This window comes from Cherax quadricarinatus, chromosome 32 (genome assembly GCF_038502225.1).
Source record: "Cherax quadricarinatus isolate ZL_2023a chromosome 32, ASM3850222v1, whole genome shotgun sequence".
NCBI classification, from domain to species: Eukaryota; Metazoa; Arthropoda; class Malacostraca; order Decapoda; family Parastacidae; genus Cherax; species Cherax quadricarinatus.
The window spans coordinates 34603798-34625261 of NC_091323.1; the positions used below are offsets into that span (position 1 = coordinate 34603798).

Genomic DNA, 21464 nt, shown 5'->3' on the forward strand with positions numbered 1-21464 from the left:
GCGGTGATTGGCCCCGGGGGTACTTTGGACAATCTTTGGGAAAGTAGGGCCGAGGTTTTTAAACCCAAACGATTTGGGCCCAAACATAACCTTGTCGCGTGCACCAGCAATAACAAGGAAAAAGGTTAACATAGGAAGCGGGTGGGGTAGGTTGGTATTTTTTTGAAAAGTTCGGGTTTTGGGGGTTGTATCTCCCCTGTTGTGATTGTAGGGTCGATTAAAGCCCCCGGGCCCCCGCCTCTTCACTGATCATTTGGGTCTTCCCTCCCCCTGCTCCAAAAAAGCTTTATACACCTCGTTTTAATACTATTTTGGTTTTCCTGCCCCCCACTACGTCACTTGCCAGACTTTTTCCACTTCTAAAAAACTTTATGGAAAAGGAATGTTTTAACATCCCCCTTGGCTCACCCGGGGTCTTCAACTTCTAACTGTAAACCCCCTTGTTTCTGTTCCATCTCTGAAACATCCTTCTCTGCCCACCTTGTAAGCCCAAACCAGTAAACCATCCAGGTTGGGGAGGGGAACCCCGATCAGGGGTCAAAAAACTCCAGTTTTTGTATGTCTTTTATCATGTCTCCCTTAACCCCTCCTGTCGTCCAGCGTCATCGGGCCCGTTTTCCCTTCCCTTTCTTCGTAGGCCCCTTTTCCCTTTTTGGCTCGGGGTTAGTCTTGTTGCAAGCCTTTCCTTTCTCAAATTTTTCTTATGTACCCCGGTGTAGAAAGTCTTGAACGATTCCTTACGGAGGTATCGAAAGCTTTTCCCTCGGGTTTTCCCAAATTTTTGCCCATATGCTGCAACATTTTATCAAAAATTGATTGCGCCTCCAGGAGATGGGGCCCTATTATCTCACCCCAAGATCCTTTTCCTTTGGTGGGGTTTTACGGTCTTTGGGCACCTAACATACTCTGTCGGGTTCTTCTTTCCCCCCGTTTTTTCCCTTTTGATTTGGGGGGGGGTTTAAAATTTAATTAAAGGTTGCTGGACCAGGCTTGCAGCCTGTCCAGGTCTAAAATCCTCCTGACCCTCACCCGATTTAATATATATATGTGTGTGTGTGTGTGTGTGTGTGTTTGTGTGTGTGTGTGTGTGTGTGTGTGTGTGTGTGTGGGGGGGGCACTTTCTTGTTTCCCACACTTTTTTGGAAAGGAATGAAAAAGTATTTAAGCTACAGAAAGTTTTAAATACAAATATTGACCTCATATTTTTGGTGTCATCAGAAAACTTGTTTATGTAGTGGTAAAGGTGTGGTCCCATGTGGGGGTTGGTGTCAGTCCCTCACTGAGCGTGGGAAAATCTTTTCCCATAAAAAATTTTTTCCCCATGTTACATGTCAAAATTTGAGTTTTTAAGTGACATGTAACGAAATTTTAAACCCAATTTTTAAAAACCCCTCAAAAATTTTACTTATTAAAAATAACCCCAATTTAACAGCCCTGGGCTTATTTTAAAACTGTAATCAGCAGAGAGGGGACGTGAAAAACTTTTTTTGTTTCCCGATACAACTTTAAACCCGTCCGATAAAAACTTTAGGCCGTCCGTGCTAACTTTGGAAAACTTTTTTTATAGTTAAAAACCAATTTGTTTGGTCTGTTTCAGAAATTACGAAAATTTTTTTTTTTTTTTACGTTTTTCCCATATGATTTAAAAAAAAATCCCCGGGAAAAATTGGAACATTTTTAAAAACCCCAAAAGTTTTTAAATCATGAAAATCTTTAAAATTTACGTATGACCAGCCCCAAAATTTATCCCCCAGTGTCACTTTAAATTATAATAAAAATAAGTTTATAAACTCAAATTTTTTTAAGTCCATTGTCACAGCCCTTACAACACATAATATTTTTAAAAGAGTATATAAAAATTCTAATGTTTATTATCAAAAAAAAATTTTTTAAAAGGGTTGGAGGGGAGTGGGGCCTCAGTCAGATGGCCAAACTTGTTCAGATTAAATTATTTAAAAACCCTCAGGAAACATTTGTTCTGTTTCCTGACGGGGGCCTTTTTTTCCTAACCTTTGCAAACCTTTCAACCCCCAAACCCAGCCTTTCCCAAAGCCTAACCCTAATAAACCCTTTTTCCTAAAACCTTTTTCCTAGCCAGCAAAACCTTCTTTGCCCTTCCAAACCTAGCAACCCTTTTTCCCCAAATTAACCCCTAACCTTCCTTTAACCTTTCCTAACCTAAACCCAACCTTACCTTTCTAACTTTTCCTTACCTTACATACATACATACCTTTTCCTTCCTTAACCCTTTCCTAACCCTTTCCTAACCCTTTCCTTTTCCTTCCTTACCTAACCTTTTGCCTAAATTTTCCTTTCCTTCCTTACCTAACCCCCTTCCTAACCACCTTCCAACTACTCCGTTATAAAAATGGGAGATAATAACTAGAACAGGTATACTACGCTCCCGGGCCCTACAATAGTGCGGAAAAAAAATGTAAAAAGGGGCCGGGGAATTGTTGTCTGAGGGTCACTTTCAAAGGGTCAAAATTCCACGATCCCCGTGCAAAAAAAGATTGGATGGATCAGGGGAAATTTCAAAAAAGAGATGCCAAACGGTTTATCCTTTTCTCCCCTTTTTTCTAGGGGAATCTGCTGTACATTAACATCTCCTTTCCAAAACAGGTGAAATCGCAGATCTAAGGGGTTTTACAGGGTCCTTTTTTGCCAATTTAAATTCTTAAACACCTTAACTTTTACAAGGAAACCCTTGGGAAACCCCGGGGTTGTACTCGTTGGAACGCAGGGGGGAAGAAAATCATAATCACACTTGGAAAAACTTGGGGGAAAGGGAAAAATTTTCCCCAAATCCCCAAAAAACCCTCCCCACAAAATAAAAAACTGGGCAGGCAAAAACAAAAAGCCCCCCAAAAAAAGTAGGGGCATTTGGTTAAACTAAGGGAAAAAAATCCCCTAAGTGTCCGGGAAAAATTTTTTTCAACCTCCATCAAGCATTGGGGTTTCCAATAAACCCCCGGCTGCCTTTAAGAAAAGGGTGGACAGATATAAAAGTCAGGGGGCCGGAAACAGCCGGGCTGTGGCTCGCGTTTTGGGCTTGGATTTCAGGGCAGGGCCCCCAAAAAACCCCATTTTTCAGGCCTGATCAAGGAGGCCTGGTCAAGGGGCCGGGCCCGGGGGGTTGATCCCGGAAACCTCCAGGTAACCTCTTTCCTAACCCAACCCAACCCCGGGGTAGCCTTTCCCCCTTTGCACCAGCCTAGCCAACCTTTGGGAGCCTCCCACCTGGGAAACCTGTCCTAAAGTCCCTTCTTAAACCAGCCCCGCTTTGCCCCAGCACAACCCGGTGGCGTAAAGTGGAAAAAGGCCCGACCAGGCTTCCCGCTTCTTCCGTTTCCTGGCCCCCTGGGCCCCTCGTAACCTAACGTGGACAGAACGTAATTTCCCGGCCAAATAGTCAGCCCCTTCTTTTCCCCCGGGCCTTTTGGGGGCCTTTTGGGGTGGCTGGCTGGGGTAACCTAACTGCCAACGGGCGTAGCCTAGCCTCCGGCCCTTTTTTTAGCACCTTCCTTTGGCCCGCCCGCCCTTTGCCTTCCTTTAACCTGTTTTTGGCCCCGCAACTGCTTCTTTGCCCCAGCACAACCGCCAGCCGGCCCAACCTAAACCTTTCTTTTAACCTGCCAAAACCCCTTTTGCCTTCTTCTTCGCCTTAACCTTTTTTTTTGCTTCTTTTTTTTTTAGCCCAGCCTAACCAGGCCCCCGGCCTTTTTCCTGGCCCAAAACAGCCCTTCTTTGGCTTCCCTTTCCAGGCCCCGGCCTGGGCCCGGCCGGGCCCAACCCTTCCCCCACAGCCCCACCTTCTTCTTCTTCCAATTAACCCTAACACAACCTTTCTTTCCCCCTTTTTAACCCAAACCTTTTTTTTTAAATTCTTCTTCTTCCTTAATAACCGGGCCCCCTTTTGCCCGGCCAACCTGGCCTGGCAAAACCCGGCCCGGGCCCGGGTTTTAACACACTGGGCCCGCTTCTTTAACCTCCCGCTTCTTTCCTTTAAGCACAACCGCTGGCCCGGCCTGGCCCCGCCCGGGCCTTAACCGGGCCCAGCCTCCTGGGTTTTGGGTCCTGGGCCCGGCAAAATTTTCAGCCCCTGGCAACCTTTTTCCTTTTGGCCCCCCCTGGAGCCCGGGTTCTTTTTCTTCTTTCCCCCTTTCTTTTAACTGGCCAAACCAACCACCAATCTGGCAACTTCTTTGGCAAACCAGCCCTAGCCGGGTTCTTCTTTAACCCAACCAAAAAAAATTAACTAACCCCCCTCCCCGGTTCAATCATGGGGCCAAAAAGGGCTTGGGTTTTAATGAAAATTTATTAACTAAAATCCCAAATTGATGACTTGTTTTTTTTGGAAAAAAATATTTGATAAACTTTTCCCTTATAGTGACAATGTTTTTCAATAAGCTGTCCTTTTAGTGAATGTTGCTCAGTAAACTGTCACCCTTATGTTTAAATTTGCCCAATAAACTGTCACATTATGGGGAAAGTTTAAAAGTAAACTGTCACATTATAGTGACAAAATTTCCGTAAACTGTCCCTTTTAAAAAAACAATGTTTAAAAAGTAAACTGTCAATTTGTGACAAAAGTTTTCCTTAATAAACTGTCACATTATGGGGACAATGTTTTAAAGCTTCCATTTATGGTAAAATTTTCCCCAGTAAACCCGTCCTTTATGGGGACAATGTTGCCACAGTAAAACTGTCCCTTATGGAAAAAATGTTGCCCAATAAAAAGTCACATTATGGGGACAATGTTGCCCCAATAAACTGTCACATTATGGGGACAATTTTTAAAAGTAAACTGTCACATTATAGTGACAATGTTGCCTGATAAACCCGTCACATTATGGGGACAATGTTGCCACAATAACTGTCACATTATGGGGACAATGTTTTCCCTTAAAATTTTCATTATAAGGGGACAATGTTGCCTGATAAACCCGTCACATTATAGTAAAAATGTTGCCACCGAAAATGTCATTATGTTTACAAATTTTGCCTTATTTAAATTTTTCCCTTATAAATGAAAAAATGTTTACCCAAAAAACTGTCACAATTTATTTTTAAAGGGGACAATGTTGCCCGATAAACTGTCACATTATAGTGAAATTTTAAAAGTAAACTGTCATTATGGTGACAATTTGCCAAAAAAAACCGCATTATAGTGACAATTTGCCCGATAAACTGTCCCTTATGGGGACAATTTGCCCGATAAACTGTCCGGGGCGTTTACAATGGGAGGAAAACTGTCACATTATAGTGACTTAAATTTTCCTGAAAAAAGCTGCCCTTATGGGGACAATGGTTTTCCGTAAACTGTCCCTTATAGTGACAATTTGCCTGATAAGGGGTTTATTTGGTGACAATTTTGCCCGATAAACTGTCATTATAGTGACATTTTGCCCAAGTTGTCGTTATGGGGGCAATGTTGCCCTGATGGCACATTATGGTGACAATTTTCCACAGGGGAAACTGTCCATTATGGGGACAACTTTTCCCAAAAAGGGTGTCACATTATGGTGACAACGTTGCCCAATAAGGGTTCCCTTATAGTGCTTTTTTCCCCCGATAAAAACTGTCCCTTATAGTGACAATGTTGCCACAAAAATGTCCATTATAGTGACAAAGTTACCTTTTATAAACTGTCACATTATAGTGACAGTATTTTTACAGTAGCTGTCCTTATGGGGACAATGCCCGGGGAAACTGTCCCTTATGGGGACAATGTTGCCTGATAAAATGTCCCTTATGGTTTTAAATGTTGCCACAGTAAACTGTCATTATAAATTTACAATTTTCTGAAACTGTCATTTAATGAAATGTTTTCCCCGATAAACTGTCCATTATAGTGACAATGTTGCCCCCTGAAAGCTTTTTGCAAATTTTAAAAGGTTTTAAATAAAAGTTGCCCCGATAAACTGTCATTATGGTGACAACGTTGCCCCGATAAACTGTACATTATGGTGACAAAATTTTCCCTAAAAAAATGCATTATGTGACAATGTTGCCCCCCCAAAAAGTCCCTTATGGTGACAATGTTGCCCAATAAACCCGTCACATTATGGGGAAAAATGTTGCCCCGATAAAAAGTCACATTATGGGGAAATGTGGCCACAGTAAACTGTCACATTTAAATGGAAAGTTTTCCACAGTGAACTTCCATTATAGTGGAAACTTTTCCCCCGGGAAGCTGTCAATTTTGGTGACAAGTTCCGTGGGTGTCCCTTAAGGGCAATTTGCCTGATGGCTTTTCATTATTTGACAAAAGTTTTAAAATAAACTGCAACATTATAAAAAGACAACGTTGCCACAGTAAACTGTCACATTTATGGTGACAATTTTGCCCAAAAAAACTTTTCCCTTATGGGGACAAAAATTTTTCCCGATAAACTGTCATTTTTAGTGACAATGTTCCTTTTATAAGCTGTCACCTTATAGACAATGTTGCCGTAAAATGTCCCTTATAGTGACAATGCCTAAAAAAACTTAAATTAGTGAATGTTGCCACCCGTAAACTGTCCCCATTATGGTGAATGTTGCCCTCTTTTTCCCTTATAGTGACAATTTGCCACAATAAACCCGTCCCTTATGGGGACAATTTGCCCACCCGTAAAAAAGTCACATTATTTGACAATTTGCCACAGTAAACTGTCATTAATGGGGAAAATGTTGACAGTAAACTGTCACATTATAGTGACAATTTGCCCAATAAACTGTCACATTATAAATTTTACAATGTTGCCCGATAAATGTCCCTTATTGACAATGTTGCCCTGATAAACTGTCCCTTATAGTGACAATGTTCCCCGATAAACTGTCCCTTATAATTTACAAAGTTGCCCAATAAACTGTCCCCATTATAGTGAATGTTTCCCAATAAACTTTTCACCCTTATGTGACAAAGTTTCCCGATAAAAAGTCCCTTATAGTGACAATGTTGCCCCAATAAACTGTCCCTTATAGTGACAATTTGTTACAATAAACTGTCACATTATGGTTTACAATTTTTTCCAGAAACTGTCACATTATAGTGACAAAAGTTGCCCCGATAAAAAGTCACATTGGGTTTCTTGTCCTTTTCCGAAAATTATGTCGGGGAATTTAAACCTTATTCTATTTGTTTTTTCACCACCCCGTATATTTTTTTACCCTGTACTTTTTTTTTTCCCGGGCCCGTTTTCTTTATCACCACCCTGTACCACTGTTGTTTTTTTATCGCATCCCTGTTCTACTGTTATCACCACCCTTTCTACTGTTGTTGATCCCACCCATCTGTTGAATTCCCCCTTTTACTGTTATCAACACCTTTTCTGTTGTTGTTATCACCCAAAAATTTTACTACCCTTTTTCAACACCCCTTTTTCCCTTTTTTGTTTTATCACCCACCCCGTACTACTGTTATCAAACCCTGCTACTGTTTTTATCACCATTCTGTACTACTGTTATCAGCACCCTGCCTTTTTTTATCACCATCCTGTACTGCTTTTTTTTATCCCACCTTGGCCCCTGTTGTTTTCACCAAAATTTCTATTTTTCACCACCCCGTACTACCCGTTTTGTTTATCCCCCCCTGTACTACTGTTATCACCAACTTGTGCTTTGTTGTTGTTTATCACCACCCTTTTACTGATTATCACCATCCTGTACTACTTTTTCACCCCCCCCTTTTATTGGTTTTTCCCCCTGTACTACTGTTATTATCACCCCTCCTTTTACTGTTGTTATCAACACCTGTACTACTGTTATCACCATCCCGTACTTAAAATTTTAATCACCCCCTTTTTACTACTTTTATCACCATCCCTGTTTCTCTGTTGTTATCACCACCCTGTACTTTTGTTGTTTTTTCACCATCCTTCTTTGTTGTCCACCTTTAAATCTGTTTCACCATCCTGTTTTCTTTGTTATACCACCCTGTACTCTTTTGGTTTATCTTAATTTTCTACTGTTGTTTTCACCCCTCCTTTACTACTGTTATCACCATTGTAATTTCTGTTGTTGTTTTTTCCCCCCCTGTGCTTTATTATTAAACCTATCTACTGTTGTTTTTACTTACCCTTTACTTTTGTTGTTTTTTTATCACCCCCTGTACTACTGTTTACCACCCCTTTTTACTTTATCACCCCCCTGTACTACCCGTTATCACCATCCTTTTACTACTTTTTTTGTTTTCACTTTCATCATACCTATTGTTTTGTTTTTTCCCACCCTGTTCTACTTTTATCACCCCTGTGCTGTTATCCCCCTGTACTCTTTATCATCACCCCGTACTCTTTATCACCACCTTTTATTTAACAACCCTATTACTGTTTCACCACCCCGTACTAAATTTTTTTATCACCACCTTACTCTGTTATTTTTCCCATCCCTTTTTTTCTGTTGTTGTTTATCCTTACCCTTTACTATGTTTTCCCCCCCTGTACTTTGTTTTTTTTATCCCCCACCCCTTTTCTACTTTTTTATCACCATCTTTACTATTGTTGTTGTTTTATTCACCCCGGCCCCTGTTGTTATCACCCCCTGTATCTTTTTTGTTTATCACCCCCCTGTCTCTTTATCCCCCCTGTACTATTGTTGTTTTTTTTATCCCCACCCTGTACTCTTTTGTTATTTCCCCCTCCTTTTTATACTGTTATCCCCTCCTGTTTTTTGTTTTTGTTGGTCCCCATCCTTTACTGTTATTTATCCCACCCCTTTGTACTTTTTGTTAAACACCACCCTGTCTACTTTATCCCCCCCCCTTCTTTTATTTTTCCTTTACCTGCTATTTATAACCCCCCTGTCTTTTTTTTTATCCCATCCCCTTTTTACTTTATCACCATTTTTCTGTTGCCCATCACCACCCTTTACTCTTTTTGTTGTTTATCCCATCCTGTTTCTTTTCTGTTATCACCCCCTTGTACTCTTTTATCACCACCCCCGTTTTTTCCCAAACCCCGCTCGTTATTTACCCCCTGGTCTGTTATCCCACCCTGTACTCTGTTATCCCCCCTTTTACTTTTTGTTGTTTATCACCACCCCGTTTCTATTTTTATCACCATCCCCGTACTTCCCGTTGTTTTTTTATCCCACCCTGTTTTCTGTTATCCCCCACCCTGTACCATTTTTTGTTTTCCACCCCCTGTACTCTGTTGTTTATCCCCCCCCTGTATCTTTTTTTATCACCATCCCCGTACTACTGGTTTCCCCCACCCTGATTTTTTGTTGTTGTTTATCACCATCTTAACCCCTTTTGTTGTTATCACCCCCCAAAATCTTTTGTTTTTTTATCCCCCATCCTGTACTATTGTTGTTTTTTTATCCCCCCCGTACTCTTTTATTTTTCACCATCCTGTCTATTGTTTTTTTTATCCCCCTGTACTACTTTTTTTTATCCCATCCCGTCTATTTATTTATCACCACCCCGAGTACTGTTGTTGTTTTTCCCCCTTTCTTTTTGTTATCACCACCCCTTTTTTCTGTTGATCACCATCCTGTACTTTTCTTTATAACCACCTTGTTTACTGTTGTTATCAAAATCCTGTCTTCTGTTTTCCCCCTTTTACTTTTATTTATCACCACCCTTTACTACTTTTTTGTTGTTTATCACCATCCTGTACTACTGTTTTCCCCCCCTGTACTATTGTTGTTGTTTATCCACTCTTTTTTTTTATCACCTTTCTTCTTGTTTTCACCCTGTACTACTGTTATCACCACCCCGTCTACTGTTTTCACCATCCTGGTCTACTTTTTTATCACCCCTGTCCCATTGTTTTTGTTTATCCCCCATTTTCTCTGTTTTCCTTATCCTGTCTACCCATTATCACCTCCTGTACTATTTTGTTTTTTCACCACCCCGTCTACTTTTTTCCCATCCTGTCTCTTTGTATCCATCCTGTACTATTTTTTGTTTATCCCAAACCTGTACTATTGTTCCTTTTTTCAATCCCTGTATTACTGTTGTTGTTTTCACCATCCTGTACTTTATTTTTCACCATCCTTTCTAGTTTTGTTTTTTCACCATCCTTTTTTTTATCCCTCCTGTATTTATCACCATTCTGTATAATTTTTGTTTATCACCATCTTGTACTACTGTTGTTTTTGATCCCATCCTGTACTACTGTTGTTGTTTTTTTCACCATCCCCGTACTCTGTTTTTTTTTATCCCATCCTGTACTACTGTTATTATCCCATCCCCTACTTTATCACCCCTTTACTATTTTCACCATCCCGTTTCTCTGTTTTTGTTTATCACCATCCTTTTCTGTTTTGTTCATCACCCACCCCGTGCTACTTTTGACCATCTTTTTTCTGTTGTTTTTTTTATCACCACCCCTTTTCTACTTTATCACCATCCTGTACTACTGTTATACCATCCCGTTTCTGTTTTTGTTTTTTCACCCCCTTTCTTTGTTATCACCACCCTGTACTACTGTTTTTGTTTATCACCTGTACTACCTTTTTTTTTATCACCCCTCCTGTACTACCTTTATCCCACCCCTCTGTTTTTATCACCATCCTGTACTACTGTTGTTTTTATCACCATCCTTTCTTTCTATTATTAAACCCTCCCCGTACTCTGTTTTCCCATCCCGTACTATTTTGTTTATCACCATCCTGTACTATTATTTATTTTTTTATCACCATCTTTACTACTTTATCACCATCCTTAAATACTGTTTTTTTCCCCCCATCCTGTACTACTGTTGTTGTTTTTCACCATCCTGTACTACTGTTTTATCCCCCATCCCCGTCTACTGTTGTTTTTATCCCCTCCCGTCCTTTTTTTTTGTTGTTATCACCATCCTGTACTATTTTGGTTTATCACCTTTCCCGTACTACTGTTTTTTTATCACCATCCCTTTCTACTGTTTTTGTTGATCACCATCCTGTATTTTGTAGTTTATCCCATCCCGTACTTTTTCACCACCCTGTACTAATCACCATCCTGTCTATTGTTTGTTTTTCCCCCATCCTGTACTACTTTTGTTTTTTGATCCCCCATCCTGTACTACTGTTTTTGCTTTACCACCCTTTTATTTGCTTTCCCCCCTCCTGTACTACTGTTGTTGTTTATCACCATCCTGTACTATTGTTTTTATCCCATCCTGCTATTTTTTTGTTTATCCACCAACCCGTACTACTGTTGTTTTCACCACCCCGTCTACTTTATCACCATCCTGTACTACTTTGTTTTCTTATCCCCCACCCTTTTTCTTTTGTTTTTTTATCCCCCATCCTGTTTCTACTGTTTTTCACCACCCATTACTTTATTTTTTGTTTTCCCCACCCCTTTTCTCTTTTATCCCCCATTTTTTTCTTCCCTTTTTCCCACCCTGTACTACTTTATCCCCCACCTTGCTCTGTTATCACCATCCTGTACTATTTTTTATCACCACCCTTACTATTGTTATTTTTTTATCCCCCCCTTTACCCTTTTATCCCCCATCCTGTACTACTATTATCCACCCTTTATTTTTTGTTTTTTCCCCCACCCCGTCCTGTTTTTTATCCCCATCCCTGTCCACTGTTTTCCAAAACCTGTTTCTATTGTTGTTGTTTTTCCCCCCCTGTACTATTGTTCTTGTTTTTCCTTCCCCGTATTTATTTTTTTTTATCCCCTCCCCGCTATTGTTATCACCATCCTGTACTAGGGGTTGTTTATCCCATCCCGTACTACTGTTATCACCATCCTGTACATTTTCACCCTTCCTTTTACTTTTTTTTGTTTTTTATCACCCATCTTGTAAATACTGTTTGGGGTTGATCCCCCCATCCTTTTTCTGTTGTTTTTTTATCACCCTCCTTTTATACTTTTTTTGTTTATCCCATCCTGTACTACTGTTTTTATCCCCATACCCCTTTTTCCCCCTTTATCACCACCCCTTAAAACTTTTTTATCACCATCCTTAACCCCCTTTTGTTGTTTATCAACCCTCCTGTACTACTTTTGGTTTTTTATCCCACTTTTACTGTTGACCATCTTGTACTACTGTTGTTGTTTATCACCACCTGCCTCTGTTTCTTACCCTCCTGTTTACTTTTCCCTTTTCCCGTACCCCCTGTTTTGTTTATCACCACCCTGTACCCACTTTTTTTCACCACCCTGTCTACTGTTTTTGTTTATCACCACCCCGTACTACTGTTGTTGTTTATCACCATCACCACTACTTTATCACCACCCCTGCACTCTTTTTATCCCATCCTGTACCACTGTTTTTTGTTTATCACCCTTTATACTTTATTTCACCATCCTTAACCCCACTTTATCCCATCCTTTATTTTTGTTTTCCCATCCCCGTTTCTATTTTTGTTGTTTATCAATCTTGTACTACTGTTATCCCCCCATCCTGTACCATAACCCTATTTTCCCTTATTTCTGTTGTTGTTTTTTCCCCCATCCTTTTTATTTTTTGTTTATCCCATCCTGTACTACCTTTTTTTTTGTTTATCCCTTTCCCTTTTTACTTTTTTGTTGTTGATCCCCCATCCTGTCCCAATTTTGTGGTTTTTCCCCCATCCTTTTTACTTTGTTGTTGATCACCATCCTGTTACTTTGTTTTTTTGATCCCCCCATTCCCCGTTTCTTTGTTTGTTTTCCCCCCCTGTCTACTTTTGCTTTCACCCCTGTCTACTTTTGTTGTTTATACCATCCTGTACCCATTGTTTTTTTATCAAAATTTAACCCACTGTTGTTATCACTACCCTGTTCCCCACTGTTTTTCACCATCCCCTTTCTTTCTGTTTTTGATCACCACCCCGGACACGATCACCCCTCCTGTACTACTTTTTTTGCTTATCACCACCCTGTACTACAATTTTTCCCATCCCGTACTATTTTTTTATCCCCCTCTCTACTATTTTCCCTTTAAAAATTTCCCCGAGGTGGGGGCCTTTGGCTTTTGGAAGGGGCGGGGTTTTTTCTCAGATACAAATGACCAAAAATTTACAAAAAATAATAATAAAAATTTTTTTTTTAATTATTTTATGAATTAAAAAAGGGCAGTAAATCCTCAGAGATAAAATTTGATTCTTTACCCCTATTAAGGCTTTAAAACCTGGGAAAGACACCCGAACCCCTTAATACAAACCCCAAACACCTGGAAAATTAAACTTAAAGGGGCTTGGCCCCGTACCTTCTTTTTATTATTTTTTGTTAAAATGGGGTTTTTGCTTTCTCCTTTCCATTTTGATGGGGATGGTTGGTGGTCTTGGTCTAATTTACTCCCCACTATCGGATGGTTTTAAGAAAAAATAATTCCCCCAATTGGCCCACCCTTTTTAGTGCCCCAAGTAAAGAAATGTGGAATCCCCCGACGTTTGTATTCACCTTCCCTTTTTTTAGGACTTACTGCAAACAGTTGCATTTGTCTCCATAGTGAATTTCAGAGAGTTACTCCCCGACCCTCCCCTCAATGGGCCCAACCCAACCTGCTCACTGCCCACAACAGGTCCTGTTCCTTCAGTGACCTTCCATCAAAAACTTATACCAACGTTGTGTCTGTCCCAACCCCCTGGGGCATTTTTTTGACCTTCCTCCCGACACTCCCAAGGAAACACGGAATATAAAACGCGACGCCCCTCTTTTTTAGCCAATGTTTAAAAGGGAATTAAACTAATGCCGGGGGGAATACCCTGGGGAGACATGTATACCTATTTGCTTTGCCGGGTTTATCAGCCACCCCGTGGGTCCTAGGTCAACGGCCCACAGGTGGTATCCTGCCACCCAAAAAACGGTCGCAAAAAAAAAATGGCCGCCTCGGTGCGTGCAGGGTCCAGGTTTGGGAAATTTAAAATTCGCGACACAGGTTCGGGAATGCCCTTAAATTCAATTTTCTGTTAGGATCACCTGACCCTCACTGGGCAACCAAGCATGGCGGTGGGGAAACAACTACGCAGCCCCCCGGTCCCCTGGCTGGTAACAGACGGAGAAGTAAGGCCGGGTTCCCACAACTGACACTCCCGCCCCCTCCCCCAGACACCACCGGGGGGCACACCCTCCTCACCACCAGGCAAAATTTCTCGTCGTTGGGGCCCCGACACTCCCCAGGCTGCCGAAACCGCCCTCCACTTCCCCCCCTCACCCCCTATACATCCCTAAAGGGAATCAAGGCAAAAAAACTCCTTCACCCCGCACTATATAACGGGGAAACCGGAGTGCAACCACGGGTCAGGTCTCTCCCACGTCTCCCGAACCAAACCCCCGCGGGGCCGCCCTCGTCTCCCTGTCAAAAAACTCTTTTGGGGCAAAATTTGGAAGGGTAGGAGGGGGGGGGAGGGACCAAGCAACATGGTTTAGCTCAACAGGGGGGTTTATCACAGTCGGGAAAGGGCCCGTTTCAGTCTTGGGGGAACTTAAAATTTTATTTCAAGTTTCATTTGCCATTGTTTGATGTATGTACTATAAAATTTTTAGCAAACCTTTTTTTTGGGGTTTGGGGGATATTACCCCGTTGTAAGTAATTCCTGAAGGGGCCTTTGGGTCAAATTAGAAAAAATAATAGAAGGGAAAAAGGGTGAATTTTATTATTATTATTATAATCTTGGGGGCCCAAACCCGTGGATTATTGGGAATTTGATGAAGACCCTTAACCCGCACTTTGGGGGAAAAAAAATCTTCGGCGATTTTTGTCCGCTTGGACAGGGCTTTTTTAAATGGTCAAAGTCGGACCCCCAAAAAAATGTCTTCCTTTTCTCCCATGTGGGTTTTATATTTTGCAGTCCCGTATTGTGCCTTTGTTCTTGATAAATCACATTGGAACCCCCTGGGGTCCTTTTCTTTCCCTGCTGGCGGGGTGACCTGCGGGCGGGGAGGATAAATAAACTAACCGTTCAGGTGGGGAAAAAATTTTTAAAAATTTCAAAGGGACAAAAGGGGAAAATTTAAAGGGATCCCAGGAAAGGCAGGTCCCCGTTCCAGGGTCTGGCCAGAGACTGGAAGGTGGTCTCCTGCCTAGGGTTGGGGGCAAAATGGGCCCCCCTCCCGGGCCCAAAAAAAACCCCTTTTAAAAACCTTTCCCCCCATTTTACCCCCTCTGCCACCCCCCGCCCGGTCATCCCCCACCACCCCATCATTTCACAACACCCCGGCCTGGCTCCCTCCTCTCACCCTCAACCCTCGGTACTTTATACAATCTTCACAACCCTTTACTCTTCAAATGACTATATCAAGGGCGAACTACCAAGGGGCTAAAATATTTTTTTCTCCCCACACAGGGCCCCGGGGCCGGGGGCTTTGAAACCCCCCCAAAACCCCATATAAATTTCTAAAAAACACACACACACACACACACACACACACACACACACACACACACACAGTTTGAGGATGTTGGGTATGCGGGACCAGTTTTGGGGACCCACCCAAAGGGCCCTTGGGGAAAAACTAGAGAAAGTGCAAAGGTTTCAACAAGACTAGTCCCCGGCTAATTTTTGTCCCCTAGGGGGAGGGTTAAGGGAAATCAACCCGGAAAAACTGGGGACGGGGGGAGATAGAGAGGGGAAGTAACGACATACAAAATACTAGGGGGAATTGACAAAGGGGGACCCCCGACAGGATGTTCCCGAAAATTGGACACAGTAACAGGGACACAGTTGGAAACTGAAAACACAGATGGTCACAGGGGATGTTAGGAGTATTTCTTCAGCCTGAGTAGTCAGTAAGTGGGGAAAAGGGTTTGGGGAAAAAATGTAGTGGAGGCGGGGTCCATTCACTTTAAGCTCCGGGTCCGGGGGGTTTACCTGTAGCGATCATGAAGGGGGGCCAGGGGTGGACTCGACCCCCCCAACCCCCAACTGGGGAATTTTCACACACACACACACACACACACACACACACACACACACACACACACACACACACACACACACACACAAGGGGAGGTGGATCAGGAGCTATGGCTACCCCAAAAACAACTAGATGAATAAAAAGATTCAATTCCCCATGAAAAAGAAGTACGATAAACTCTTGGAGACCAAAAAGTGAACCCCAAAACCAGCAAGGGGGGGGGCCAGGGCTATGACTCGACCCTGGAAATTCTAGAACTGGTATATAAAACAGTCACACAATGAGAGGAAAAGAATGTGAAGGAAACCGGATGGGTTGTCAAAAACCCTCACCTTCAAAGGGTCCCCAACAAAGCCCCTATCCCTCTGCTAGGAAACTATTGGGGTGGATAATGGGAACATTTAAAAACAAAGAAAGCTAAGCCAATAGTCCTTTTAAAAACCCTTTTTCTTTTTAGGGGTGGAATACTGCTGTACACCCAAATTTCCCCCTTCAAGGCCCGGTGAAATTGCAGGGCTAGAGAATGTACCAGAACCTTTACTGCACGTATAAGTTCCATCCCAAAAACCTTAACTACTGGGGCGCCTGGGAACCCCTTGAAATCACTGGGGGGCAGATAGTTTTCCAAGTGGCTGGGTTTTTTGTGCCCAAAATCCATCCTGTGGACCCGTGGCGCAGGCATGTTTGGGTACACAAAAAGGGCCCAAAGGGAAATAGGCCCAAAAGTTTTGGGGAAAACAATGGTTTTTTTATCTCCTTTATAGTTCCTTATCTTTAAAAAAAATTTGGGGAAAATTTTCTTATTTTATCTAATTTTCTTATTTTTCATTAATAAGATATCCGGCATTCCCCATAAAATTTTTTAATGTCTGTCTCTGTTTCCCCAATAGGGAAAAGGGCAATTAAACACAATTTGTGTTCAAAAGGTGAAATGCCTGATCCATAATTTACATTTAGTTTGATCATCATCTTTTTGTCTCTCCCCCCAAAATGCCAAGTACTTTTAACCCAAACCCCAAGCCTGGCCACTACAACATCAGTCAGTTTTTTCATTTCAAATTTTCCCTAAAACCCCTCTTATCTACTTCGTTATCATAGTGGGGTTATAAAATCTATAGGGTTTTTGCATTCCCCATAACAATCATCTTCCCTTATTTACTTTTCCCAATATTATTCCCCAATGCTAGACAAGTTATACCCAAAATTATATTCTACGTTTTTCCCCTTTTGGATACTCTTCTTGGCTAACATATCAACTTTATCATGAAGGGTAATCCAATGTGTGATGGGATCCATAACAATTGTCATTAATTCCTTTGTCCCCAATTTTTGAATTTTCTTTCCTGGCTTCCCCCCAAAAGGCATGTTGTTGGAGTTTATATGAGCCAAGAGCCTTCAATGACATGGGGGTCGTAATGATGAAAAGGGCCCCAAACTCAGTTCATGGTTGGGTTTGCCCTTGGGGTTCCCAAAAAATTCAGTTTGCGGGGTGGGCCCCTTGGGTTAAATTTTTTGCCCAACTCAGCAAATTTTTATCGTTCTTAACTGGGGGGTGGCAACAACCCGGAATGCCCTCCAGGTAGACAACAAACTAGTGAGTTCTTACACACACACACACACACACACACACACACACACACACACACACACACACACACACACAACTGTAGTGATAGATGGACAATATAATTTAATAAAATGTAACGAAAATGGAGTGAAGCGAAATCAGAAGAAAAAAGACTGAGAAAATAGTGAAAATATCAGAGTGAGAGAGGAACCTAGGCGTTGCTATTAAGAAAAATTTTCACAGGAAAGTCATATAAACGCAATTGCTAGAAACTTGTACCCTACATTGGAGAGTTGGGAAATTGTCTTCAAATACGTACATGAATGAAGAAAAACTGAAAAAAACACAGCATAATTTAGAAAATACTTACTATAATGTATAGAAACAGCTTATATAATAATAATAATAATAATAATAATAATAATAATAATAATAATAATAATAGTACTTTATTTCTAAAGGTACATGATACAACTTATACAGACCATAGCTGCGATCAATGACATACTCATTAGAAAGCGTTTCGGGCAACTTAGGTCAAGTCTGTACCCAGGATGCGACCCACACCAGTTGGCTAACACCCAGGTACCTACTCGCTGCTAGGTGAACGGGGACAGCAGGTGTCTTAAGGAAACATACCCAATGTTTCTACACGTACCGGGGATCGAACCCCAGACATTCAGTATAATGAGGTTTATTTGGTAGGCTGTAGCAAGCGGGTGGTTAATGATAAACTTCTTCGGAGGCTTCTTCGTTTATTGTTAATGTCGTTGTGGGTACACAGGCTTGTGTTGTGCCCATGGCCCGGGCAGGGCCATGCCCACGAGAGAGAGCTGGGAGGCCTTGTGTCTTCCTGCTAGGCCGCTGTGTGAGTGAGAGGGAGGCATGGGCCGGCAGGCTGGCGTGCCTGCCTAGAGGCCTGGCTACAGAGGGCAGCACCTGAGTGGCGCGAAATATGAACTAAGCTGGCAGACAGCATGGGCTGTCTGTGCAGACAGTACAGGCTGTCTACATCAGTCTGTGATCTGAATGCGCTACCAACCTAGCTACGGGGCAAATATAGTGGAACAGTGGAATACGCAAAATAATGTAAGGAGACAGCATGGGATACATTAATGTACTTAAAAAATGCACGGGATATACTAGAGTAATGAGGGTAAACAGTGGGATACACAAGATATCACATAACCTGTCCTAGAAAGGGGATACATATCAAGGACTGACTAGCGAGTGAAACAAGTCTTGTTAACACATTAGTGTGATTGTTCTCGTGGGATTTACTGTTGCATTAAACAAATAAAGATTATTTTAAAAGGAAATTTAGGGGGCATAAAGGTCCCAATAAAAATGTGTCCCATGGTTTGACTATTGGGATATCCTAGTTTACATATACATAATGTACTTAATGTGTGCTGATATCCTAGTTTAAATATGCATAGTATATCTTGTATGTGCCGATAACACCTGTGTACACAGGGTATATACACCGAGAGGTGGATATTTCTTCGTGTAAATATACGAAGTAATGTACAGGTGAACAGGTGACATGCAACCTTAATGACCATCGTGCAGTAGATAGGCTTTAAACCCAATTAACCAACCAACCAGTGTACCATGAAGAACTGTGTAAAATTTTAAACTTATGTTTGTAAAACCTAAATAAAAACTTATCCCAGAATTTGTAGTGAGATACAATAGTTTTTTTTTTTTTTAACTTATTCTGCTCTTAGAAGTGTGGCTGGAATATTTACCTGTGGTGCTGGAGACGCTATTACCATGGCAGAGGGGAGAGTACTATGATTTACCTGTGGTGCTGGAGACGCTATTACCATGAGAGACAAGAGTACTATGTGGGATGAAGCTTGGTACTACACGGGAATACCCGAGGACATAGACACACCCCTTGCCGGATGTCAACACTAGAGGCTAGACTCACATGTTCTCACATACAACACATTCTCCAGAAAATATAAACGTTGAGAATATTTGTTTGTTCTTTTAGACGCCTGAAATATCACTTAATAACTCTGTAGAGGAATTAAGAAATGTAAAAAGTATTAGAAAATAACAAAATGCTGCCAACTGGTGTGGATACCAACTCCTGTTAACATCTCAGAGAATGAGGGAGCTGATGAACTGGGAAAAATAGCAACACAAAAAGAACAAACAGACTACAGGTTTGGAGAAACACTTCAGAAAATTACAAGGAAAATAATCTCGAAGATGAGTGTAATGAGAGAAGTGTGTCAGTCAATAGTGAATGTGTATAGTATGGCAATAGGGTTTCATTAGCTGAAACATTTGTTTGTAAGATGGAAATGGAAGAGCGGAGATTATAGTGGCCAGTATATGTTGCAGGTTGGTGTAGCAACAACAAAAGAGAGGAGATATGTAAAGGTGTATGGAAGAAGGTAAACACACTTTCCGGTAGTATATCTTAAAATACAGCAGATTACAAGGTTATAGTAACATGATTTAATGAATACTTCTAAACCACTGTAACGTTGGCAGCATTTTACAAAAAAATAGCCATGATTTACAGCAATCAGATAATTGTAATTTGTAAAAGCAGAATCTTTAATTATAAGAGTAGTGATAATTGTATAATGAAACAGCTGCAGGTGGAGTTGATGTTGTCACTGACGTGTCATCTGCTTGGAGTGGTATATATGTAGTAGTTAGTTACTAGTTGTTAAAGGCACCTGTCGACAGACACTTGGCCTGTTGTTTTGTGTGAGTGAATGTGTGTGTGTGTGTGTGTGTGTGTGTGTGTGTGTGTGTGTGTGTGTGTGTGTGTGTGTGTGTGTGTGCTCGCGCGCGCGTTTTAAAGCACGTTTTACCCGGGTAATATCGTATATAAACATAATTTACACGGTTGGAGGGAGGGGGTAAAGGAGGTTTTGTGGGCAATGGGCTTGGACTTCCAGCAAGCGTGCGTGAGCGTAATAGATAGGAGTGAATGGAGACGAATGATATTTGGGACCTGACGAGCTGTTGGAGTGTGAGCAGGGTAATATTTAGTGAAGGGATTCAGGGAAATCGGTTATTTTTATACAGCCGGACTTGAGTCCTGGAAATGGGAAGTACAATGCCTGCACTTTAAAGGAGGGGTTTGGGATATTGGCAGAATGGAGGGATATGTTGTATATCTTTATATGTGTATGCTTCTAAACTGTTGTGTTCTGAGCACTTCTGCAAAAACAGTGATTATGTGCAAGTGTTTTGAAAGTGTTGAATGATGATGAAAGTATTTTCTTTTTGGGGATTTTCTTTCTTTTTGGGTCACCCTGCCTCGGTGGGAGACGGCCGACTTGTTATATATATATATATATATATATATATATATATATATATATATATATATATATATATATATATATATATATATATATATATATATATAATATATATATATATATATTTTTTTTTTCAACAAGTCGGCCGTCTCCCACCGAGGCAGGGTGACCCCAAAAAGAAAGAAAATCCCCAAAAAGAAAATACTTTCATCATCATTCAACACTTTCACCACACTTGCACATTATCACTGTTTTTGCAGAGGTGCTCAGAATACAACAGTTTAGAAGCATACACATATAAAGATACACAACATATCCCTCCAAACTGCCAATATCCCAAACCCCTCCTTTAAAGTGCAGGCATTGTACTTCCCATTTCCAGGACTCAAGTCCGACTATATGAAAATAACCGGTTTCCCTGAATCCCTTCACTAAATATTACCCTGCTCACACTCCAACAGATCGTCAGGTCCCAAGTATCATTCGTCTCCATTCACTCCTATCTAACACGCTCACGCACGCTTGCTGGAAGTCCAAGCCCCTCGCCCACAAAACCTCCTTTACCCCCTCTCTCCAACCCTTTCGAGGACGACCCCTACCCCGCCTTCCTTCCCGTATAGATTTATATGCTTTCCATGTCATTCTACTTTGATCCATTCTCTCTAAATGACCACACCACCTCAACAACCCCTCTTCTGCCCTCTGACTAATACTTTTATTAACTCCACACCTTTTCCTAATTTCCACACTCCGAATTTTCTGCATAATATTTACACCTCAACGCACCACTCACCTTTTTTCCCTCATCAATTCTATGATTAACCTCATC

General features: G+C 41.5%; 1 protein-coding gene across 18 annotated transcripts in view; it reads right to left on the reverse strand.

The window, feature by feature from the left end:
* tacc (transforming acidic coiled-coil protein) overlaps positions 1-21464 on the reverse strand; it is a 295278-nt gene that overhangs the window by 223174 nt on the left and 50640 nt on the right. For 3 of the 18 annotated variants that reach the window (XM_070090667.1, XM_070090656.1, XM_070090654.1), the window contains exon 1: positions 19091-19132. The exons of the other annotated variants lie outside the window; for them this stretch is intronic. In XM_070090667.1, coding sequence (XP_069946768.1) covers positions 19091-19117 — 27 coding nt within the window. In that variant the 5' untranslated portion in view covers positions 19118-19132. Of the gene's footprint in view, positions 1-19090; positions 19133-21464 lie in introns of those variants that run through there. 18 annotated transcript variants of the gene reach the window in all.